The sequence below is a fragment of the Numida meleagris genome, chromosome Z (assembly GCF_002078875.1).
Source record: "Numida meleagris isolate 19003 breed g44 Domestic line chromosome Z, NumMel1.0, whole genome shotgun sequence".
In the NCBI taxonomy this organism is placed as follows: Eukaryota; Metazoa; Chordata; class Aves; order Galliformes; family Numididae; genus Numida; species Numida meleagris.
The window spans coordinates 40551893-40576631 of record NC_034438.1 but is presented as its reverse complement, the minus strand read 5'-3'; the positions used below and the strand labels follow the sequence as shown (position 1 = coordinate 40576631).

Genomic DNA, 24739 nt, shown 5'->3' with positions numbered 1-24739 from the left:
GTCTCTTATTATCCCTCTCTGTAATACTCTCTTAATGTTATTCATTGGTATTTATGGCCTTCATTGACATTTAGCTTATGTGCAATACGGTAATAAAGACAACACGGACTTAATTTGCAGTGATCTCATGCCATTATTTTACCTATTAACAGCTATTTCTCAGATAAAATAACTACAGAAAAAATATATATAATCTATTCTGACGCTTAGCTAGTATCTGTGAATATAAAGTTACGACCTGAATTCTCTGCTATAGTTCAGTGTCTGAACACTGTGACGCCAGCTGGCTGCATTTCTTTAATAAACTCTTTCCATTACAGACTTATGAACTACATATCAATGGCAGATGTAATCCCACGCAGTTTGCAGAAATCCTTTGATGTGTGGAAATATTAATTGCATCACTTTTGAGAAGCAAGTAGTGTAGTAACTGAAGTTTTACCCAACCGATATGAAAACAAACAAAAAACTCAGAACTCTATTGTCCGTAGGGACTTAAAGGTGAGTTTTAACAGGTTTTAACTTATATGGGGGTGCGGAGCTTTTACCCTGGGAAAGTGAGTTTCAGAGTGATTTGAAGATCCCAGATTGAACCTAGTACTATTGAACATACAACAGTACGTCAGTTCCGTTGTTCAGGCTCAGTACGCTCATTAATTGGGTTATTCTGTGCTGGCTTCACTTTATCAAATGCATGTTTCCTGCGCTTTTACTACTACGTCGTTTTTAGTGAACGAACGCTGAAGAAGATGCCAAACACGGCGGCACCCACAGGCAGCGCGCTCGCTGTGCCGCGCCGCCGGCCGAGGAGCCCGGGCCGCACGGACGCCGCGCCGGCTGTTCGAGCAGGCGGCCGTGGGTGGGGAGTGCGTTTGTTTTGCCAGGCGGACGGGACGCCGTGGTGACAGAGCGCCGCGCTGTCCCTGGTTAAAACCACCCCTACTGGGACGGCTGTGACTACTCTTCTGGCGATGTTTTCTGGAAGAGCTGTCCAACGGACAAGGACTGGGACTCCCGTTTCACGTCAGCTGCCACAGGTAGGACGCTCCGTGGCTTAAGAAGACCGAAGCCGCCAGCAGGCTCTCTGCCGTTAGCGTTACTTCAGCCCCAGTGCCGAGGCCTCTCTCAGCCACCGCCCCGCGAGAAGCGGCGCCGCGGGCGGCGGGCACACGTGCAGCAGGGGCACGCGTGCCCCTCACCACCGGGGCCCAGCCTAGCGGCCGGCCCGCACGCCCCGCCCGACCTCTGCCGTTGCGCCGGCCGGCGGCAGCCGCGCGCCCGCGGTTATTTTGACCCAGGCGGGATCCCGTAAAGGGCGCCCGGCCGCCGCGAGGCCCGGCCCGGCCCAGCCGCAACGCCGCCGCGCGTGACGCAGCCGCGCAGCTCCGGGCCAACCAGCGGCGGCGGCCGATAAACAAACGGACGGCCCGCGCTGCAGCGTCTCGCCCCGCCCCTCCCCTCCCCTCCCCTCCCCGCCGCGCTCCGGCTCCCGTCGGCGCGAGTCCAGCTGCGGCCGTTCGCCGCCCCGCGGGCCGTTATAGCCGCCCGCCGAGGGGCTGCGGCCGCTCCGCTGTCCTCCCTCAGTGCCGCCGCGACCGGAGTGAGTGTCCTGGGGGCAGCGCCCGTCCGCCGCGGCTGTCGGCTGCCCTGCCCTGCCCGCGACGGCGCCGGCCGGAGACGGGGTTGCCGTGCCCTGCCCTGCTCGCGGCGGGCCTGTGGCGGTGGGAAGGAGGGCCGGGGCCGGCGCTCTTTTGGAGCGGGCCTCACCGGGTCCCGGCGGTGGAGCGGCGGCCGTTCCGTCCGTCCCGTTGGGCGGCCGCTGCCGAGGGGCGGGCAGCCCGGGTCGGGTTTACAGCCCCGTAGCCGGCAGTGCCGCCCCGTGAAGCTTCGTGGCGCTCCGTCCCGGCTGCCCCGTCCTTCACGGAGCGCCGATGGCAGCCGCCATCGCCTGGCGCCGCGCGGTGTGTGCCGGCTGCGTGCGGCGAGGCGGAGGGCGCGCGTCTGTCAGAATGCGGTAACTCACCCTTCCTTAACTGCTTCGGGAGCAGGAGAGCAAGTGCCACCAGCGTGCTGTGAGAAAGCTGAAGTCAGACTTGCCTTGTGGCACCTGCACTTTCATCCTGGGACTAAAAGAATGCTTTACAAAAATGCCCTTCCTCCCTCAAAATCGCTCACTTTTTGCGAATTGCGGTAGTAAATTCATCCATAACCTGTTCACCTTTTAAGTGCCGTGCGTTGGTGGCTGCTGTGCGTGCCAGTGCTGCAGCTTTCGCGTGGGTTTTGGAAGCAGGGGTGTGTGGCACTGAGGTTATTGGGGGAGGTCACTGACAAGTGGATGTCTTGACTTGGCTTCAGTAACCTCATGGATTTAGAACGCTTTAATGTCTCTGCATAGCTTTTAGTCATTTGGCGTAAAAGACAAAGGTAACTGAAGAAAGGAAAGCTGATGATGTGGCTGGATGGGTCAGAACTCCCTGTAAGTGCACTGACGGAGTAGATAGAGCTTGTTGTGATAAGTGTACCGATGGCCGAAGATCAATAGGTCAGGCACACCAGGAGCAACACTTGGTCTATGCCAGCACAGAATGAACTTGTTCCTTCACACGAATGAGTGGTGTTTCAGGTTTACAGGCAAATACTGAGATCAGTCGGTATTTAAGGTGGTTGTTAAACATGTATAGTGATTACAAATGGTCACAAATACTATCTCAGTACTAGAAACAAGAAGATTGTGTGTGGGAAGATGCTATTTTCAAAGATCCTGAAAATGCGTTTTTATTAGGTGGAAGTGGGTTAAAAGAAAATGGTGCATTTTTGAGCTCTTCAGCATGTTTTCCTTAGAATAGTAGAGCACCGCATTTAAAACTCTGTGGTTATTCCCTAGATGCTTGAAAGCGTGCTACTGAAATCACCCTAGAGTCTCCCAGATGGTGGTGTACTGCTTGCATCTTAGTGGTAGGCAAACGCTTGCCATTTAAGTGCACATTCATGTGGAAAGCTGCACACAGACCAGCAAGTAGCTGGTGTTGAAACTGAGTTAGTGAGTGTCTTAGCATACATGCTGGGCAGCTCACAGTAGAGATTTTAAAACTACAGTATTTCAAAATCTGTCTGGCCTGCTGTGTGGGTTAATCTGAGTCACTGGTACAGAAAGGATTCCAAGTTTCTGAAATACTGTATACAGTACCATTTGTTACATCGTGTTTGAACTAGACTGATGCTCTTCAGGGCATAGACCTGTCTTTTTTTTTGCTTCTGAAAAACAGTACACTTTAGGGAGCTGAAGTTAGAAAGTGACCTTTTAATTCCAGCCACGCCACAGCTTTGCTTTCTGAATGTCTCTCTGCTTACCAGAAACTTATGGTAGAGTAAGCATTCTGTGCTTACAAATCACTGTGTCAGACGTGCTGAAGCAATCCATTATGCATCACTAATGGGACCAGCATGTTATAATCTATTGCATTAGTATCAAATTCTGAGGTAATCTGTTCATGGAGGCTGATGTGATTTGTGGAAGAGTATAACCAATAAGTAAATAAAGCACTAACAAATTAACGGTTGATAGTAATAACATATGCGGTATATACATATAGTGCTTATCTTCAGCATGTGATGCATTAAACTGAACGATAGGTGCTTCTGCCTTAAGGAGCTGTGCTCATGGTTCCTGCTGTTTGGAGCAAACTGCACAGGCTCAGTCTGCTAGTGATACACAAAGCAGAAGGCTTTGAAGTGGAGTTATTCATTGGTGCTGCCTGTCTGTCTATGCCATAGTGATGTTGGAACTTTGAAACCCATTGCTCAGTGATCTCTTAGCACAGGAATTAAGGGCTTCTTACTATGAGACCTCGGAGTCTTCTCTGAAATCTGTGACAAATGCTAACGCGAAACACAAGTGGAAGCAATCCCATGTACTTCAAAGTGCATTTTGCTTCCTTTTCCTCCTCTTGAAGATTTTCATTTTAATTTACATAACGGGAAAAGGAATTATCTTGCATTCAGATAAATAGGCTTTGGCTGACAGACTGTTACTCCCCAAATTTTACTGGACTTTACAGCTCTTACTTGAAATTACTGTAAAAATCAAAGTGATGTTTCAAATCTTTGGTCTGCGGAATTACAAAACCATCTGTGATACCTGAAAGCTTTCTTTTTGCAATCTAAAAGCTTCTTTAAGCAACATCTCAAGCTCAAGAATGCAGTACTTTTTATTTATTTAATTAATTTCTGATTGTCTATAATAATGAAGAACAGTGCTACTTACCCCTACAGGGGCAGGGGCAGAACTGAGAGGGGTACAGACAGACGTGTCAGTAGGCTAGTGAGCACCAGTAATTAGCTGGTAGCTTGTTAGATGTCAGTTCATTGATCTTCTGAGGTGGGAGCAGTGGGACCCAAAGTTTGAAACTGAATTGCTGAGTACTTAAACCAAATTATCTGTCAAAACTGCAGGTGTGGTATTAAAATCCGAAGCCTGGCATGGTGGCAGGCTGAAGTGAATCACTGTATCTATCTTCAAATGTTGCAGAAGTGGGGTAATTAGATCCTGCTGTAATACGAATAGTTGTATTGAAATGTCCTACTAACTAAATTAGCGGTGTTAACAGCTTCTCTAGACTTAACTAAAAAAATAACCAATGATCTCATGTGTTTGCTCTTTCCTTTATAGAATCATTTCTATCTGTTTTTATTCTATAGAAATAAATATAATTTAGGAATAAACAGTTGTGTCATCTTCTCATTGCCATTGTATTTCTGTGAATTATAACAGTGGAATTCCATGGGTAGGACTTATTAAATATACTTGTCAGCTGGACCTTACTTCATGCCAACTGCATTAAGACTGCAAAGGAATACTTACTGTATTGTATTTATAGATCAGGGAAAGGGGAGTTTGCAGCCATGTTTCAGAACGGTGTAGATTTTCAGCTACATACAATGTTTTTTGATTGCATGGCTGAACAGATGTATCTGGCACCATTAGGTGCTGTGAACTTAAATAATGTGTTGTACCATTTAACTGTTTGCATGAAATAAGAAATATACCACAGTCAATAGAAATAGAATAGAAATTCAATGCTTTTACTGAAAAGGGTACTGTACTTCACTAGCTTATTTCAGTAGCTTATTTTCTTAAGTCAAATACAGCAGGGAGTCTGCAAACTTCCAATGTTGTCTGGTTAGTGCCAAGAGCAACATCTAGTATTGTGAATTTTTATGTAGCATGACTGAGCACTTGTCTCTGATGTCTTTTTTTTTTTTTCTGAGAAGGTGCATTTGTAATCTCTTCTCTGAGCTTCAGGTTCCAATTTACTGCATGCTCAGCTAATAAGAGTACAGTCTCTCATCACTAACTGATCTCCTAAGCTGGATAACTATACAGTTATGGAGAATTAAAACATATTCAAATGTATGCATACTTGTATATACACACACAGATGTGTGTGCCCCTAAATCTGTATCTATTAATGCGGCTTTGTCACTTAAAGCATGGTAAGTTTTTTATTACGCTTTAGGTGCTATTGATCTGGGTGGTTTTTTTTTTTTTCCTAGATCTGTGATTGTGGTCTGATCAAAGAACCTGAACATCAGCATCAGGTAAACTCATGATCTGTTGCACAGTATGTTTTATTCTGAAAATATGTCAGGCTTTACTATCTTTTTTTTTTCTTTTTGAAAGAAGTGCAGTGGGATAATGTATGATTTGTATGTCATACAATTCTTTGTGTGTCAGAAATGCTGTTTGTAATTTCTTCTATGAAATCAAACAGAGCAGTACTAGCTTACATGTTGGTTCCTTCATCTCTGAAAAGTGAAATGCCATATTCCTTTTAAATAATTCTTTTAGGTAATGGTTTTTGCTATGCTGTTGTTGTTGCCTGCTGATATATCTGAGTATATTTGGAGCTACTATCGAGGTTTGTACTTGAGAAAGTCTGGAGTTAATTGATAGAAGGAGCCTGTTGAGTCTTCTGCAGGTTCTCATGTGGGTTGCTTCTTAGCTACAATTACAAAGGAACTTGTAGACCAACTAAGCAGATATTCAGCTTGTCAAACTACAAAGATTGCTTCTGAACAACAAAAAGCATGTGTTTTACTAAACTGCTATTATAATACATCAACATACGTAGTGTCTGTTTTCTGCGTAATTTAGCATCACAGATGAATATTATCACTTTCAATACTCTACCAATTTTCTAAACTCTGCATGGAAAAACTGCAGTTTGACAAATACTCCTATGACAAAGATCTAATTTTTATGCTAGATAAATAACTTGGATTTTGGAATGATGTCATGGAGATGTACATGTTACTTATAGCTACAGGGGGCAACAGCAGGCATATGTGTTTTAGTTCTGCCTTTTCTCAGCACATCCTTTGTTTTGCTGTAAAAAAAAAAAAAAAAAAAAAAAGGTAAAGTTAATGTTTGAGGAAAATATCAGTGAGGTTGGGCTCACCTTCCCATGGGGAAAACTTTATTGAATTTCCAGTGACTTGCAAACAAAACTGAATTTTTAAAAGAAGAAATAAGTTTGCTTAGTCCAAACTAGAGCTTGCATTTGCAGAATACCCACTTTCTTAAATCATGTTTGTCAGGCTGCAGGGACAGAACTTGAAACAGTTCTGTAGCAGCACACTATTCTATTCTATTTTCCCCATAGAACATGAAGGCCTGTTTCTTTAGAGCCTACTATTTTTTTTTTCCCCGCTAAATGTAGTCTCTCAAGAACAAATGCATTAGCCTAAAATATCTGTTTTATAGTTTATTCTTTCTTTTTTAAAGTGGTTCTTCAGATATAAGATACTACAACATAGTTAAAATACAAAGAAGTAGTAGGTTTTTTAATTCCAAAACTGTCTTGTGCTTTCTGAGCCAGAACTTCTGTGGGTGACAGGATCAAATTATCACTTGTTCTATCAACAATGCTTTCACTTTCGTTTCTGTGCTACTTTCCCAGGATACTCTTCATTAAGAGAAGCCAGCTGAGTAGAATTTCAGACGTAGCAATGGCATCTGTTGTAATCAATTCAGTTCCTACCACTGCATCTCGTTTTGCCTTACTGCAACTGGAAAGTGATACTGATTCAGAGTCTGGAAAAGGCAGAAGTGGCCAAGGTGCTGGTAAATCTCAAGCATCAGGGGGTAGATCTTCTACAAATGAGAAAAAAAGAGAGAAAAGGAGAAGAAAGAAAGAACAGCAGCAGAGTGAGGCCAATGAGGTAAAAGGGCTGTACTTCCAGCAGTGGATAGGGCTATTATCTGATAAATACCATTTTTTTCTGCCCCTGAAAAATCATTGTTTTGCTTTCTTTCTGTGAAAGAAATACTACCAAATCCAATTGCATTTTTTCTTTTTCAAAATACTTCTTTGTACAAGTTGGTGTGTACCTTGTCTGGTTAAACAAGAATGTAGCTCAAACTGTAGAGCAGGATAAGGTAGTCCCTGTTTGTAAACTGATCCTAGACTGTTTTTGTGCTGCCTTTGTGTGAAAGAGAAAGAACCAGAATGTCTGTTAATGCATATGCTTTTAGCAGTGAGTGTCTTTGAGTTCCAAAATTGTTGGGTTTTCGCTATCAAACTTTAATTATGTAGAGAATTTTTAAGATGGCACTGTTGTATCCGTGTGGTACAGCAATTAAATGTAATTTTTTTACAGGTTCTTAAATAGGACCAACTTTAGATTGTTGAAAAACTCTAAGGATTGTCTACCTAGTTTTTTCCTACCAGAACCTCTAGTTCATCTCAAGACTGTATACCACATTTTCATTGGTATTGTATTTAATTTGGTTCTGGTATGAGTGCACAGTAATATCTGAACCAGCATGAACACTTAAGCATGTCATAGATCTGTTCAAAGTATTTTCACCTGGCAAGATATATTTACTCCATTTTATGTTATGTGACTGGTGTTTCTAATCTACTACTAAGAAAAATAGTGTATTATAGTACATACTGTATTTGATTAAATAAAAATGTAGCCCAGGCTATAAAACAGAGTAAAGCACATGTAGGTCTGTTGGCATGTGTCTGAATGCCTTTATTAGTCTGTTAAGGCTCCTTCATATTAACACTTTGATTAATGTGAAGCGTAACTTTGCTTTTCAGCTCAGAAACCTTGCTTTTAAAAAGATTCCTCAGAAATCCTCCCATGGAGGCTGTTTATCTCAGCATGAGCAAAAACTGCACCCTACAATGCGGAAAGACTCTCAGGAAGAAAACTGGCAAGAGTGGAGGCAAAGAGATGAACAGGTACAGCTTACTATATTCAACTGTCTGTATCTTTCCTGAAGTATGTTAATCAGTGAAGTTATCTGCTATGCAGATTTGATTTCTTTTGATATAATTCATCATGTAAATCTTTCAACATATCAGTTCATTCTGGATAGTGCAGTTTTGACTGTCCTGGTTTGCCCTTCAGAGTATTTAACTTTGCACAGACTTTTAAGAAAAATTGCAAATAAGTGACGCAAACGGGAATTAAAAAGCATTTTGTGAAACTTTTTAATTCAACTTCTCCGCTGGCAGCTACTAGATGCTGTTTTCACTTACGGATGTTTTCGGCTTAAATCTCACCAGAAAATATTGTCCTGAACAGCTTCCTGCTGTAGTTGAGAGAAAAATGCAGAAAGCTATATTGACAAAAAATGATATATGGATGCTGTCCTTGTTTTTTTGGCTATTGTTAATGCTTTGATATAGGTGCTTCCTTAAATATAGTCAAGTTCTCAGCTTTGCTTCTGGATGATTGTCCTATATGTGGAGTAATGATCTAGTATTTCCTTTAGAAAACTTTCAGAGCTAGTTAGCTTCTGAATTACTTTATGTACTGAACAAAACAAACCTATACCTCAAATGTTTTTATATTCTGCAGCGCTGGGTACATGGGGGATCAATCGTCCTAGCATGTACACACAGGATGCGAAGCACACAGACATCATACATTTTAATGTGTGAATCTACATACAATTTCCATGAAGTGCCTGTCTATTTCTAGAATAGCTATATGTATTAAAATCTAATACTGTGCATGTGCTGTGTTGATGAAAATGAGAATTGTTGGAAGCATATGAAAACTATGTTTTATTGGGGAAAGCCTGGGGACCGACTGCAGAGTGAGTGCAGCAGACTTAAAAATGTAGAATTCCCAAACAAAATGGCACATCTCAACACCTTTTAAAAAAAGTGGGCAAACAAATCTACCGTAGTTCAGTCAAGCTTGCATCATATGTTGGTTAGTGTTATTAACTTTTGATTTCATTATGTACTTTTTGTAAAGTTACACTGATTGTATCGTAAGACTTGGTAACAAATCTCTGTACTGAAGAACACAATTGACATGTAGGTTCAAATTGCAACTTAACTGTTTATTGGAGTGAGGAGGTATGATTCAAATTCTAAGTACTCAGAAGGCATGAATTGCTAGGCTCTCACTTCACTGATTTCTTTTGTCCAATAATACAACATTGATGAAGAGATAAGGTTTGAATGATATACTGTAATGAAGGTGATATTCAACACTGGATGAGAAGCCGTGGCTCCCTGCTTCCATAGAGATAATGTGAAAAAGGATGTTCTTCTTCAAAGAGCATCTCCTACTCTGTGAAGAGTTCCTTTCTGTATATTTACCCTTCAAGTAATCACACTGCTGACACTTTCCTTTTCTAGATGTCTAGATGAACTCAAAAGTAAGATTTGTCTGAACTATGGAGCTATTCTATAAATATGATCCATAATACTAGTCTATCATCTATGATGCTTTGAGGAGAGTTGCTTTAAGAGCTTTGTGCATTGATCTCAGTTTGAGGGATTTTACGTGCACTCAAAGATCTGTTATCAAATGAGCTTCTCAAGTATGTGAGAAAAGGTGGTTTCTGGACTTTAGATGGGCTTAAGTGATAGGGGGTATATAGCAGTCTATTTAGAGACAGTTGGGCTGTGTGTGTAGAAGCAAGACTGAATGTGCCTAGAAGGCTTTGATGTTGATGACTGGCTTTGAGAAAAGCCAGGTCTGTGCTGCAGCTCAGCTTTAGAAGTAGAGACCTTTGTTCTACACACAAGCAGCTTCACTCAGCCCTGTCCTGAATTTAATGACTACTAGGTAAATTGATAGGATTTATTTTTGTACTAGAGATCCCACTATACAATTGTGTAACAACATTGTGATAGTACAGAGTCTTGATAATTTAGGATCTTGTTTGCTAACTTAGTATTTAAGTACATTAGGTGACTAATGTCAAGCTCATCTTCCTTGTGAGTTTACCATGTTTTTTCACGTCAGCTGTTCTGGTTTTGATACTTCCTTTTTCCGTCCCTGTTCTTTCCTTTTTTGTGCTCCTATGGATCTTTCCAGTGTAATAGGAAAATACTAATTTTCAGTAGATAACTACCACAGTCAGATTGAATCCAGCAATTCTTGTGGACAAAAGCAGTTCACAAACTTTGGAGAAATTTTAGTGTATTTATTATCAGTTTACAAGTTTGTCATTACTGATTCTGGTATTGAAAGAAAGCAAGCAAGTTGTAAACAAACAGAAACAGAATACCTCACTCTGAAAGAAACTTCAAAAAAAACCCTCACTCTGCCTCTACAAAACATCTCCTCCCCACTTCTTGCTTTCCATTCTCCTTGCTGCATGCCGCACTCGGTTCCTTCAGTGAGGCTATGAGCAGTGCAGACGATGGGAGACCATGATGTGGTGATTCCTTCACTGTAGCAATCTTGCGAAAACCTTAATTCTAGGCTCCCAACCAAGGTGCTACTCCACTCATCCTCTTACTCCTCTGACACTGGTTTACTTGTCTAGCACTCAGCACTCATTTCTAAGCTGTTCTCACAAGGATGCTAAACTCCTCCATCTGGTTCAGAGGCATCACCAGCTTGGGCTGACAGGCTCAGCTGTAGCTGCAGTGTCTGGCACAGTCCAGCCCCTCACCTCTTCTTGCAGGTGCCACATCACTGGTCCTTCCCTACCTCCTCCACTGTCAAAATCTTCCCAGCTGGGCCCAGGACACTTGATACTAAGCTTGAACCTCGAACTAAACTCAAAGTTAGGAGTGATGGCATCCTGAAACCTACCTGAAATCTTGTAACAATTTATGTTGAGGGTACTGTGTTTTAAATAATACTTAGAAAAAAGTTTACTCTGGTTATAAAAAAAAAAAAACAAACACAAAAAACTGGAAGACACTTTTCTCTTGTACGAGACTGATTATAGAAACTGTTGAATAAGAATTTCAAAGAATGTCTGTGCTTACACCATGTAATAAATAAAACACTTCTAAGCGTATGACAACTCATAAGCTCCTATAGATAAACTAGCTAGTGTACACCACTCAGTTCAGTTTGGTCAAAGTACTCTAAGACAAATTAAGTCATTTTTTCATTTCAGCAGCTCTCATAGTTTATGCTGAAATGAGTTTAAAGGACCTTAATTTAAAATACAAAGAAAAAAAATGCTGTTTAAGGTAGTTACTATTAAAGAACACTTCAGTTATGAACATAGAAAGGAGAAAGCTATGGTGAAGAGTAAGGCTTCCATTTGGCAACACGTCACTCAGATGACTGTAGTGATCCCTTTAAACTAGATAGGTCCAACCTGCGGGCTGCATGTGGCCCAGCGCAGCTCGCACTGCGGCCTGCTCCCCCTGCTGCTATGTCATCATGGCGGCAGCTCTGCCCCACTGAGCGGCCTGGCCTTGGGACGTGGGGATGGCACTGTGCTTAAGTTGCAAGCAGACTGTGTCAGTTTTCGAAGATTACAGTTTGAAAAGATACTATATGCAGAAACATGCTGCCAAATTTGATACGTATCAAGGAATGCTTCCTAAAGACAAAATAGTAGAACTGAAAAAAAACTGTCACCTCAACAAAGTATTTATTAAAAAGTTAAAACTCAAATGGCCTGTGTTATAAAAGCTAGTTACTTGATAGCAAATCTGAGTGCAAAAAAATCAGAGCCATTTCTTAATGGTGAGTTTGTTAAGCAATGTGTGGAAAGCACAACAGATATGTGTTCTGATTTTTTTTTTTTAAAGATTTTTCTAAAATCAGTTTGTCTCACCAGAATGCAGCCAGGTGAACTGAAGAAATAGGAAAATATATATAAAAAAAATTGGAGAGTACAACTGTTAACTTCAACTTTTATGATTTGTCAACAGATGAAAGTAATGATTCTACAAATATGGCTCAACTTACTGTTTTCATTAGAGTTATTGATAACAAATAAAATGTCACTGAAGAAATGGCTTCTTTGGTGCCATTCAAAGACACAACTAAATCTCTTGATTTGTATGAAGCAGAAAAAAAAAAGACATTAAAGTGATTTTCTTTAACGTTTGTCAACTTATCTGGTATAGCTACTGATAGTGCCCCCAGTGATGGTTGGTTAAAAAAAAAAAAAGGGACTTATAAAATTAATAGGAGATAATGCAATATCATTGCATCAAGCATCAAGAAAACTTACGTGCAAAAATTTAAAAAATGGATGTTATGCAAACCGACATCAAAGGTGTGAATTTCATGAAGTTCAAGGGGCTGAAACGTCACCAATTCTAGGAGTTCCTTAAAAATATGGACGCTGATTTTGGGGACATAATTTACTTTTCCAAAAGAAGGTGGCTAAATCAGGATAGAATGGTAAAAAAGATGTCATTTGCAAAATGAAATGAAGTCCATTAAGGAATCAAAAGGATAAACTGTGCCAAAATGTGAAGTTTAAAAATGGCTCTCTGATTTAGCATTTTTGGTGGATTTGACCTCTCATTTAAGTGACTTAAACATGCATCTTCAAGGTGAAAATCACTTTATCTATGCTATGTTTCAAACAATAAAAACAATAGAGGGTGCTTACTCCTTTCTGTGCAATGAAAGAACACAGACTTTCTTTTATGATGACACTTTTCATCCCTTAACAGCATCTGATTTTCCTTTCAGGCTAAATCCCAGAAAGATTTTTAAAAAATCTAATATAAATAAATCTTCAAGGTGGAAACTATGTTCTGTAGATATTTGTACAACTTGCTGTATGCTTACATCCATTATGCAGTTTTGCAGAGCAAGTTATTTTATTGTTGATAATGCCATGTATCACATCAGTGAAGCTTTTTGTCAACTCTGCCACTATATGTATCAGAACAGAAATGTTAATGTGCTCTTAGGGGCTTTTTTTGTTAACAAACTAGTCACAATGTTAATTCTTTTCTTTAGCTGACATCTGAAATGTTTGAAGCTGATCTTGAAAAAGCATTGCTGCTAAGTGAACTGGAATATGAAGAGCACAAAAAGGTATTCACAGGATTCATTCTAATTTAAAAACAGTAAAAGTTTCAAGATTGAGTTTTAAAAGTAGAGTAAGTAACTCTTAAAAGTGCTGTTTTCGTATGTACATCTGGGACAGTGATAGTTTGCTAAAAATATTAATGCAGATGTGGGGGGAGGTGGTGTTCAGATTCAAATGGTTTCATTTAACAGCCCATCTGATTGTAATAGGAGGTAAAGTCAACTGATAGAGCATTGCTACGCGCTATAGCTCTTACTCCTCCTAAATGAGTAAGCTGATTTTGAGAATAAAATAAAGATACAGTGGACCTGTTCTTTTGTTTTCCTTTTTAAAAAGGAAGTGGTGACCTGTATTGAATATTTAGCATTCTGCTTTCTTGCATTTTGACTACATTATATTCTCAATTTGATTTTTTTTTTTTCTGTTTAGTGAAGAGCTCTACTTCAGAAAGGAGAACTGATGCTTAATTGCTCCTATGTGCCTTATAGTCTTTAAACCAATATGAAGCCTGCAAATTGCTGTTCAGGCTAAAATTTCCTTTAGTATATCATCACCATATTTTTCCTTTATAATGCTTCAGGGAAAAAAAAATTGAGTATTGAAGAAAATTATACCAGTGGGACTTTATTCTTCTAGGAATATGAAAACATTGAGTGTACTCCTCAGTCAAAGTCTGTGAATAAGAAAGAAAAAAGAAAGAACCAGCAAGGAAGAGACAAACCTCTCACTGTGTCCCTGAAAGATTTTCGGTCAGACAGTAATATAGGTATGCCTTATCATACCATGTGAGCTGTTCTACTTGGAATTTTGATAATGTGTATGCTAAGAGCAAAATGCCCTTCTGTCTTTGTTCATTAATACAGTGTTTGAACAGATTCTAAACAAGTTGGAGCTATTGTGTACTACTAAGTCTAAAAGCTAAATGTTCATTATATAATAGCATGCAAGTTAAATTATCAGGAAAAAAAGAAGAGGTTACAGAAAACATGATTTCACGTATCCCTGGGGTGGGAGGTAGATTCACATACTACCTTTATAAATCTGTGTTACTGTTTTTGTTTTGTTTTTGTTCTTTGTTTGATATTTGTGGGCTGTACTGAGTTTACTCTTCTTAGGCAACTGAGTTTTTCAGATTTGGGTAATAGCAAGTCACTATTTGCCTTTCTTCAATACTGTCTTTCATTAAAATGAGTAAATATTGAAAGTATTTGTATATGCTCATTTTTATGTGTTTAGAATTCTTTCATCTCTGTCTTTAGAGCAGAGTTTGTGAATTGTAGTGAAGAAATTAAGGTAGAGTCTGGAAAAGGAAGAAAGTAATTTATTTTTTAAGGTGCTCTTTCTGAGGATACTTTTATCTAAATTACAATATTTTCAGAGAATCTGAATGTAGGAAAAAGAGTGATAGCACAGCATTGATCTCTTAATTCAAGAGAATGGAAAGCATTCAGACATACAATGAGAAACATGCTGTAAAAGCCCATGTAGGCTTTTAAGAAGAATAACAAATAGTAAGTTTGTGTACCAAAGACATTGTCTTCCACTTTAACTGAAGCAAATGTTTACGGGATGCTGCTTTTGATTTTAGTAGTAAGGAACAATAGGGATACAAATATAGAGATCAGTCCATAACATACTTTGTAATCCTTGCTTCTAATCACAGAATGTCAGGGATTGGAAGGGGCCTTGGAAGATCACCTAGTCCAATCCCTCTGCTGGAGTGGGAACACCTAGATTAGGTCACACAGGAATGCATCCATGCAGGTTTTGAATGTCTCCAGGGAAAGAGACCCCACAACCTCTGTGGGCAGCCTGTTCCAGTGTTCTGTTACCCTTACTGTGAAGATGATTTTTCTCATATTTATGTGGAACCTCTTGTGTTCCAGCTTGCACCCATTGCCCCTTGTCCTGTCATTGGATGTCACTGAGAAGGGCCTGGCTCCATCCTCCTGACACACAACCTTTACGTATTTATAAGCATTAATGAGGTCACCCCTCAGTCTCCTCCAAGCTAAAGGCACCCAGCTCCCTTATCCTTTCCTTGTAAGGGAGATGTTCCACTCCCCTAAATGTATTTTTTTTCTTTTCTAACGTGGCTTTTAGAGGTGGGTTAACATTGAAGAACTCCACTATTATTTTCAAAATAGCTTGTTTTAATAGCAAACTGTGTATGATTTGAGATGCTTATTGCTGTCACTTTTTCTTTCTATTCTTTTCAGATAACGTTGCTAAAAAACATGAGGTAAGTCTTAATTTTTTATTAAACTAGTTAGAATAATTCTTATGTTTAGGAGATAATTATTTGGGCACTCTCTGTATTGCCAAACTACTATGTATTCCTAAACTGACATATTTGCATTTTGAGAAATTTTACAGATGCAGATTCAGCAGAGATGTATATCCGTAGTTTTAGCATTTGGCAACGTAGTGCTGGGTTTCTTAGAGCTAGTGCTTGCTTATTTAGTTTTCAGATAGTCTTAAACTTTGATGCAACTTGAAAATGTAAAAGCATGTTCAAAAAATAAAGACTTTTGTTGTACAAAAAAAGAAAAGCAAAGCAGGTGAGAAAATACTGTAATGCTTTTATGTTGTGGCTCTCTGCACAAACAAAATCGCCTAGCAGGAATAATAGTTAACAGTGAAATGAAACAAATCAGTGAGAGCATAGTGCAGAAGTATAAAATTCTAATTTAATGCTATTGTCAAATGTCATAATCAGTTAAATGTTGACCTTTAATTTCCAGGCTCTTCAATTAGTGTAATGTTCTCTAGGTAGAAGTCAGAATATCCTCAGGATCTATGAGATTTAAATAAATAAATCCAAATGTTGTCTTTTTTTCCATTACTTAATCTATTTTTAAAGCACGTCGTTTTTATTGCAATATTTATTTGTATTAAGGAAAATATGTTACAATACTTACTTTTAACAGGAACCGATCTCTTCTCAGACTTTGACTAATGATGGAGGATTTTTCCATAAGCTGGAAGATGATGTTCACAAAATACTTGAAAGAGAAAAAAGGAGAGACCAGCTCACTGATTGCAATGAAACAGATAACTGCACATCTCATGAGCACAACCAGGCACGTAAAAGGGGAGTCGCTCTCAAGTGAAAAAGTGCCTAAGAATTAGAAGAGAGCACCTAAGTGGAAGAAAACCTAATCAAAAGCGTGATAATCTTAAAATAAACAACAATAAAAAAGAAGAAAGACAAAAGCAACCAAATATTATAAACCTGCATCACAGTTTTTAGTATCTTTGTCTATCTGAAGAGATATTTAAATCACAGATGATCCAAATACTTGCCCCACAGAACATGCTAATATTTATTCCTGCATTTCTTGTTTATCCTTCTCGCATTTGTGCAGATATACTTATCTAATTTCCATCAGTGATCCTAGTTCAAAATAAAAAGTGGCCTTTCATGGGAATCAAATTCACATTGCTCCATTTTTAACAAATGATGCTTTCTTGTTTACAGGAGAGTGGTATGAAAGATGGAAAAACAGAACAACTAAAACTCGAGCTTGAAAAGAAAGATGCAGAAATTCAGCAACTTAAAAATATAATAACTCAGTGGGAGGTATGTAGCTTATAATAACTTCAAATAGTAAACAAAATCTAACTTTATCATTTAGTGATCATTTAGTCATATCTTAATACATTCTTTAAGTGTGTAATAACCTGAAGAGATAGTTTAGCTTGGCCTCAAATTATCTTTACAAAGCAAAATTATTCCTCTACTACCGTGTGAAGTAGTCTTTCTTGGTAAGTTAAGGATTTAAAAATAATTAGAAGAATCAAGACAAAGCATCCAGACAAACTTCCTGTCTGGCATATCTGCTACTAATTGCTTTCTAGTATTGCTGTTTTGTTTATTGTCAAAAAAAAAAAAAAAAAAAAAAAATTCTTGCTCAGAAGTTAGCTCTTCTTGGAGCTGGAAGTTGGATTTCCTTTGGTCTTTTCCAATTCATAGTATTTCTTTTTTTTTTTTTTAAATTTGTATTTAACTAAGACTAACCTTTCGTTGCATTTAAGAACTACATATTGCGTTGTCTGGATTTTTTTTTCTGTTTTTTTTTTTTTTTCTTTAGAGATTCAGTCCACTACCTGAAAGAGAACATTGAAAGAGTGAATATTTTGTCAGGTTTAAGAGGACTCCTTTAATGCTGCAGTGTGGCAAGAATGGAGTCCTGTATTCCTGTTAAACACAAGTAAAACTGAAGTCAGATTCAGTACATGTTAAAACACAGGAGGAAAAAAATAATTACACGGCATTGCCAGAATAGCTGGGGAAAATGTCTGTAGTTGCTTCCATGTTTTCAGGTAACGTTAGCATTGTCTGGGTAGTATCTAGAGAAAAAAGGGCAAAACATCCATGAGTAACAGGTACTGTAACAAAATAAAGCAGCTTGGAATTACTTTTTAAATTATTTCATTATGACTTGTATTCATTGCTTAAAGTAGACTGAGCAAGTTGATTTTGGAAGTGTTCTGATGCTTCAGAGGAGGAGTTTTACTTGTAATAAAGGCATGAACTTCATTAAAAGCTGTTTTCACCGTGTACTACGGTTGGACTCCCTGCGTGAAATTTTTTTGAGCTATAAACCATACAGATTTACTACCATTAGTACTTCACTGCATTTGTCAGAATAAAGACAATACATAAGGATATTGGTGAGATGATGGATGATTAAACAGCTGTTTAATTTTTATAAACTTGTCCAGAGACCCTAATACTTCTTTAGGTGGCCATCAAAGGTCTTGCATAAGTGTAACTTTTTGAAACATTAAATTTTGCATCTGTTAAAATGCACTCTCATTATTGTTTGTGGCGGTGGTACAGTGTTTTGGTACGCTGGAATTTGAAGGTTCTGTTTAAAACAAATATACAAAAAGAACAAAAAAACCCCACTAACTTTGGTGGAGCTGCACATAATAGGCACATGCACATGCGCATGGTTTTATGATGTTAAGTAAGAGGGCATTCCACTGCCTATTCTAATAGCTTTTTTTCTTGTTTGCAATTGACTGGAAGATAAACAACTATTTTTTGGAAAGTAAGATTGTTTTTTGAGATCTGTTGTGGTATTAAGTGAGAAGTGATAGATTCTTTATTGAAGAGAAAAGGATGTAAAACTTCCTAGTGAAGGGCTTTGTGACAGAAAAAGTAAGTTTACAATTAAGATATATGGCTACAACTGACAGTGGTAATCAGTTAAGGAAAAGTGTGGTTAAAAACCTTAAAAAAAAAAAAAGGGGGGGGGGGGATTCCTGAGGTGATAAGAGTTAATCAGGAAACTGTAACAAAGAACTGTAAATTATAAAATCATCTGTAGAACAGTGAGATCTTATCCTACTGAGTAATATGACAAACTATATTATCCAGAAAGTTTTATAATTATGTGATATATGAATACTTTTCAGCGGAGAAGCCTTAAAGCTGCTGAAGCAGCAGGCCTGCACAGGTTTAGGCAGATCTAAACTGTGGTTTCCAGTGGCATGACTTTCTTATTTTAACTTTCCTTAAAACATGTGCTTGCCTTATTTCTTGACTTTGCTATTAACTCATCTTTCCTGACACGTATTTATTACTTTGGTTGTGGCTTTATTAAGACAGACATCAGATTCTGTGTAGCAGTCATAATTTTCAACTCTAAAACCTTTTAGTCATGCTTAAAGAATACCTTTTTATAGTGTATGCAGGTAATAATTTATTTTCTTTCGTACAGGCAAAATACAAAGAAGTAAAAGCAAGAAATGCGCAGCTTCTGAAGATGCTGCAGGAAGGTGAAAGTAAGAAATTTATCAGGAAACTTGGCAGCTCTTTTGAAAACCTAGAAGGAACTTTCAAATCAGATTTTTAAAAATAAGTGGGCACAGTGACAGTTATAAAGAACTAGAAGGCTATTGATATGCAGCAACTCCAGTGAAATACCATGTTTGAACTACACCGTAATGCATATCTGATGTTATATCATCACATAATTGGGTGCATTCTGATACTTTTCTGTGAAATTTAAACTGCCCAGTTATGGTTTAAGTGTAGTGACATTTTGAGTTAAACTGTGTTTTGCTAGTGACTTGATCTGTTCTGGACTGATCTTTCATCAGGTATCTCAGATTATGGTAAATGTTCAGTTCTTGTATCTATGCGAGCTGTGCCTTAAACTGTTGGACACATGTCTTTTGCCATACAGCCAATAGGGACAGCTAAACCAGAGCATCATATATGAAACTGGTAATTCTCTTCTGTTACAACTGTTTGTAGTTCCCTATAATTCATTTTCTGTCAAAGATTGAAAAAAAATATATAAATACATATATAATTAGGTCCATGTATGTAAATATTTTAGTAAATTTATACTTGTCGTGCATAGTTATCCTTTAGTATCCCTAATCTTGCATGAAGGTTTGGTTGGGTCTGTGACAATAATTTTCTACGAAGTTGCCTTTGCTTTTCAATTTCTTAATTTCACTCTTGAATGTAGTTCATCTGAGTTAGCTCTTTTTAACTCAGAAATATATATTTTTTAATGTAAATTGTGCTTACAAGCAATCTAAACTGGTTGAAATACTAATAAGATGATTGAGCAGTGCAAATCTTAACTGGTTAGTACATTATTGCTTCAGGTCAGTCTCTGAGTCAAGATGAAATGTTTTCATCATACGAGAGTAAAGAAATGAAGTTCTGAAGGTTTTCTCTGTGTAAATGGGGTATTAATGTGCAATAAAAGAAAGCAATTCTGTGGTTTTACTGGATCTGATCTTCCATTGACTGAGGGTATTCTGTATTCCGTTGGGACAGACAGTCCATAGCAAAACTGAGCCCCGAAAAAAACTTGCTTTCTTCATATTGAGAATTTTAATATATCCACAGATACTTCGTAGGCACTAACTAGTTAAAACAGATCCATATTTAAGTAGATACTTAATACCAGTGTAAACTTAAGTGGCTGTGACTGAGCTCATGTAAGTTTACAATCCTGAAATTGTATTCCATGGCCATTACTATCTTCTTTCACAGTGGATGTCTCTAAAAATCCATGCTGCTTACAGGGTTAAGTATGGGTAAGTAGTGCAAGGTTGGGATTTAATCATCAAAACTTCCTGACATGCTGCTAAAGGCACTGGTAACTCATAGTTACTTTTCATAGACATCTGCCTTTGCTTCAGTGAAGGCAGAATTAATCACAAGGAGATGAAATAAAGCAATGTCACAGTGCTGTTACAGATGAAGACCTGCAAATACAGAAAAATTCTCATACCGTTTCTTTCTCTCTGTAGTGAAAGATAAAGCAGAAATACTCCTACAGGTGGATGAATTGCAAATTATCAAAAATGAATTGACCTTACAGGTAAGCAAGGATTTTTTGGGGCATTTAAAAAATGCTGTTTAAGGCAGTCACAGGAGGAAACTGAAACCAGAACTTTAACCAAAAGATGTTACATTTCATTTGCCCAGCCCAGTGCGTGTCAGAGGACTTGTAAATCTCTGCTATTACTCACTTAGATGTTTTTCTGTTAAGACAGCAGATATCAGCATGCCTGAAAGGAGTTTGCATTTAACAGTGCTTTAGGAATATCATCCTTTTGTTACCAGAGATTGGAAGTTCTGGAAGGTGTTTCAGAAGATGCTTTTTTCCTGTTGGTTGGTTGAGTGGATATTTTTCGTTGCTGCTGTTGGTTCTGTTTTTTTTTATGTTTTTGTTTGCTCTCTAGTCTCTAGTTTGAAAAATGCTGGTCTGTGAACAGAAGTGAGCTACAGATTACTTGCAGACGTGACTGTTGGCAAGCCATCATAGTGAAGAGCACACAAGATTTTTATGCTTAGATTTGGTTTGCAGCTACTATTACTTCTAAGCCTTCAGCCTGTGTAAACTTATCATTATATAGCATAGTACTAATTTTTAAGGATGATGCATTAATCTTATCTCTACTGTGTAAAATGCATCAGTTAAGTGTTCTGCAGAAGAAATTAAAGCGAAGTCCAGAAGTCAGAAGAGTTTCTGACTTTTTGGCTTTCATATAAAATAAAGGTAAGCTAGTAAATGTTGCATGGGAAATAATGGTTGTTAAAGAATATTTTACTTGTACTTTAGTTCATGTGCAATCACACACACGTTTACTTGGCTTTATCCCTCAAATCCAGCATGTATTACTGATTTGTCCACGTAGTACTAATGGAGGACTTAATTACATTGACTTAAACTTGTAAAGCATGCTTTATAAATCAGTATTCTGTATGTTTTTAGGTAGCTACGCTTCATGCTGCATTAGAGCAAGAAAGGTCCAAAGTGAAGCTACTGCAGGCAGAATTAACAAAATATCAGGTATTGTTATTTTACATACTTAATAACTTTGTTTTGTTGATGTAACTGAGATTGCAATGAAGTACTTTACTCTGAACTAACCTGTTCTGATTTTTGTGATTTTAAAATATAATTAGTAGTTCACGCTGTAGTTGGGGTCTGGGGATGAGGAGAGGGACATAGTAGCAAAATAAAGCAAGTTTTGGCAAGCAGAATTCTGTTTTGTACTTTAAAACTTGAACTATGCTGGTAAATAGCAAAAGCAAAATGTTCTTTTCATATTCCATGTCTGTGTGCACTAACTATAGACTTCATAAATGTGGCTTTTTTGCCACATTCTTTCCTCATTTCTGTATTAAAGTTCTGTTTGTAGGAAATTCATAATACCAAGTTATGCTGAAATTGAGTGTTAGTGTCTTGCTGACTGTGCACATTCAACTTGGTAACTAATGCAAATGATGTTTAGTGAATTTCTGTTAACTGCTATATAAATAGTATGATGCTTAACATTACGGCTTATTTGAAAATGGCAAATATTTGATGCCTTGAGATTGAGGATCTGTACTTGGGCATGGCTTGGCACATCTTAGTATTTTTGTTTGGCTGTGACCTTTTGCATAGGTTACAGGGAGAGCCTGCATTTATTATATGATAAAAGCTCTTAAGATAGTCCTGCAGACTTCAATAGCTTGTCTTCTCCAATTACATAAATTGTCCGGCATTACATTGGTTTGTAGGTAATCTCTTGTCTTTTTCTGTTGTCTTCTCCCCCTCCTGTCACTTTACCATAAGTAAGCAAGTTCCTTCTTACAACTGTCTTGCTGCAGTGCCAAATATAGGTAGTTCAGCCCCTTACAGATAAGCTTCATGGTGAAGCTGAGTGTGCATACTGCTAATTGAAAATAAAGTAAATTTGTTACTGTCAAATTTATTCACATCAGTGTTTTTACAACTATTGTATTTTGCTAGTGTTTAGTACTTTTTTGTAATCAGACAATTTTCAGTAAGAATTTATTTTTTGTTTACTTGCAATAAGCAAGATTAACAGAGTAACACCAGAGACTTGACTAAAAAATGTGGTCTTCATTACATGTTTTGGTATTACTCCAAGATCATCTTATCAGCCACTCTTTGCCTCCGTGCACTCCTACTAGAATATGATTTAATGTTCCGGCATCTTTCTGTATTTCTTTCTTTAGCCATCATGATTTTTTTCATTTTCTTTTTTTCTCTGTTTTTCTTGTTGATTTGCTTAAAAGAAAATAGTCCTATCTGCCATGTGGGGATTGTTTCTGCTTTTATTATTCTCCACTGTAATCTTTGCATGGAGACCAGGATGACGCTTCTTATTTTTGTGATATTGTCTTTTGATGACACTAGGCCCACTTTCTTAATTGAGAATTGTTCTGAAGCAGGAAGACACATTTCAAAAAATAAACCAAAAATGTGTGGGTTAAAAATTAGAAAAAATAATAAGAAATAAACAAGTGTGTTTTTTTTAATCACCAGATGTTAAAGGCCTGTGTGCCTACTGGCAGAATTTGGAAAAAAGATGTGCTACCAAAGGTATAGAAAGCATAAGTTATGGTTCACTTGCACAAACTTGACATATACAACTCTATAGGACCAGACAGGATGCCTGCAAAGGAGTTGAAGAAGCCAGCTGATGTTAGAGCTTCTCCAGTCTGTCATCTTTGAATATTTGGAGAGCAACTTTTATATGGGCAGATAATAATAAGACAAGGGGGAACACTTTAAAAGAGGGGAGATTTAGGTTAGATGTTAGATGGAAATACTTTTCTCAGAGGGTGGTAAGGCTCTGGCACAGGCTGCCCAGAGAAGCTGTGGATGCCCCTGTCCCTGAAGTCATTCAAAGGCAGGCTGGATGGGGCCCTTGCCCCACAGCAGGTGAGCTTGAACTAGGTCCTTTTTACCTAAACTGGTCTGTGATGTCAGTTATTTATCATTTAAGTCCCTCGACTGTTTTCTTTTATTTATCATCTGGTGTTCAGATGGGTTCATGTCCTATAATATTTGTATAGTTTAACAAAACTACCTTTTTTACCTTACTAATTGATACTACTATAGTATAAAAAGTAACTGCAGATAGAAATGTCATGACTACTATATTAACTAAATGCTTGTTTTTATTCTCTTACAGAGTGGGAAAAGAGGGAAAAAGCACTCAGAATCTGACCAGTACAGGTGATCTCCTTTGCTGCCAGATTCAATCAAAAAAAAAAAAAAAAAGTAAATCTTTCTTCAGGGTTTTGCAGAAATTTATATATTTGTTGTACAACTGCTCAGCTATGCAGTTTTTGAAGAGAAATTAAAAAATACTAGTTTAATTGACATTCTGAAAACTTGATCTGTTGCACTTTCTGCTAAAGAAAAGTGAGAAGACGAGCTTTCCTAGAGTACTAAAACTTTAATTGTAATGCCATTAGTTTTTCATCATTAAATAAAACTTACTCTTGCATTTCTGTGTTTGAATTTTTGCTTCTGTAGAATTTTTCGAATTAGATAGCTTCACTTTATCAGAATTTAAGCAAAGGTGTGGTGATAAAGGTACAAGAAAAAGGAAAAGGCTCCTATTCTTTGAACGTGCTTACATTGCATAGGTTCTATACTACTTTTAAGGTAGGTGTTTTAAAAAAAAAATTCCTACATCTGGAAGTTTCTTGTGCTGAAATTAGGAATTAATTTCAAGGAAAAAAAGGTCTTATGTAGGTGTCTTTGCCTAAAGAAAAAAAAAGCTCTGCACAGCAGGTTAAGGAGACCAAGAACATGGAGGAAAGACAGGAGGCAAAGTACAGAGTATGTACAGAGTAGGCCTGGAGAAACAAAATTTCTGGGATCAATATGACTAAGTATAACTATAAAAAAAAAAAAAATTTAGGTAGTAGGAAATATTACTGTAAATCAAAGCAAGAAAAATATGTAGGGACTGGGCTTAGGTACAGTTGGAAAATTTTTGTTAACTACTCAAGATAATAAAACAGATTTTTTTTTTTAAGATGTTGAGTGTGTACTTAACTGGCAGTCACAGTTCAGAAGCTTGGGGCTCTATTTCTATCTAATGCTCCTTTTATAAAGGTCTTTAGTGTCTTCCGTGGAGTAAAGAGAAATCCCACTGAAAGTGAGA

The 24739-nt window shown here is 38.0% G+C and overlaps 1 protein-coding gene across 7 annotated transcripts; it reads left to right on the top strand.

The window, feature by feature from the left end:
- GKAP1 (G kinase anchoring protein 1) lies at positions 738-24073 on the top strand. 7 transcript variants are annotated; one of them, XM_021379680.1, is made up of 14 exons: positions 873-1037; positions 5554-5598; positions 6960-7221; positions 8109-8252; positions 13210-13287; positions 13919-14048; positions 15502-15524; positions 16213-16365; positions 16764-16865; positions 19015-19078; positions 20570-20640; positions 21538-21615; positions 23104-23160; positions 23756-24073. In XM_021379680.1, exons 3-14 carry the CDS (start codon positions 7009-7011, stop codon positions 23801-23803), a joined length of 1161 nt encoding a protein of 386 aa, XP_021235355.1. In that variant the 5' UTR covers positions 873-1037; positions 5554-5598; positions 6960-7008; the 3' UTR covers positions 23804-24073. The 7 variants fall into 7 exon arrangements, with proteins under 7 accessions (XP_021235360.1, XP_021235355.1, XP_021235358.1 ...); XM_021379683.1 differs by lacking the exon at positions 873-1037 and adding an exon at positions 1444-1600 and having other exon boundaries at positions 16231-16365; XM_021379678.1 differs by lacking the exon at positions 873-1037 and adding an exon at positions 1444-1600.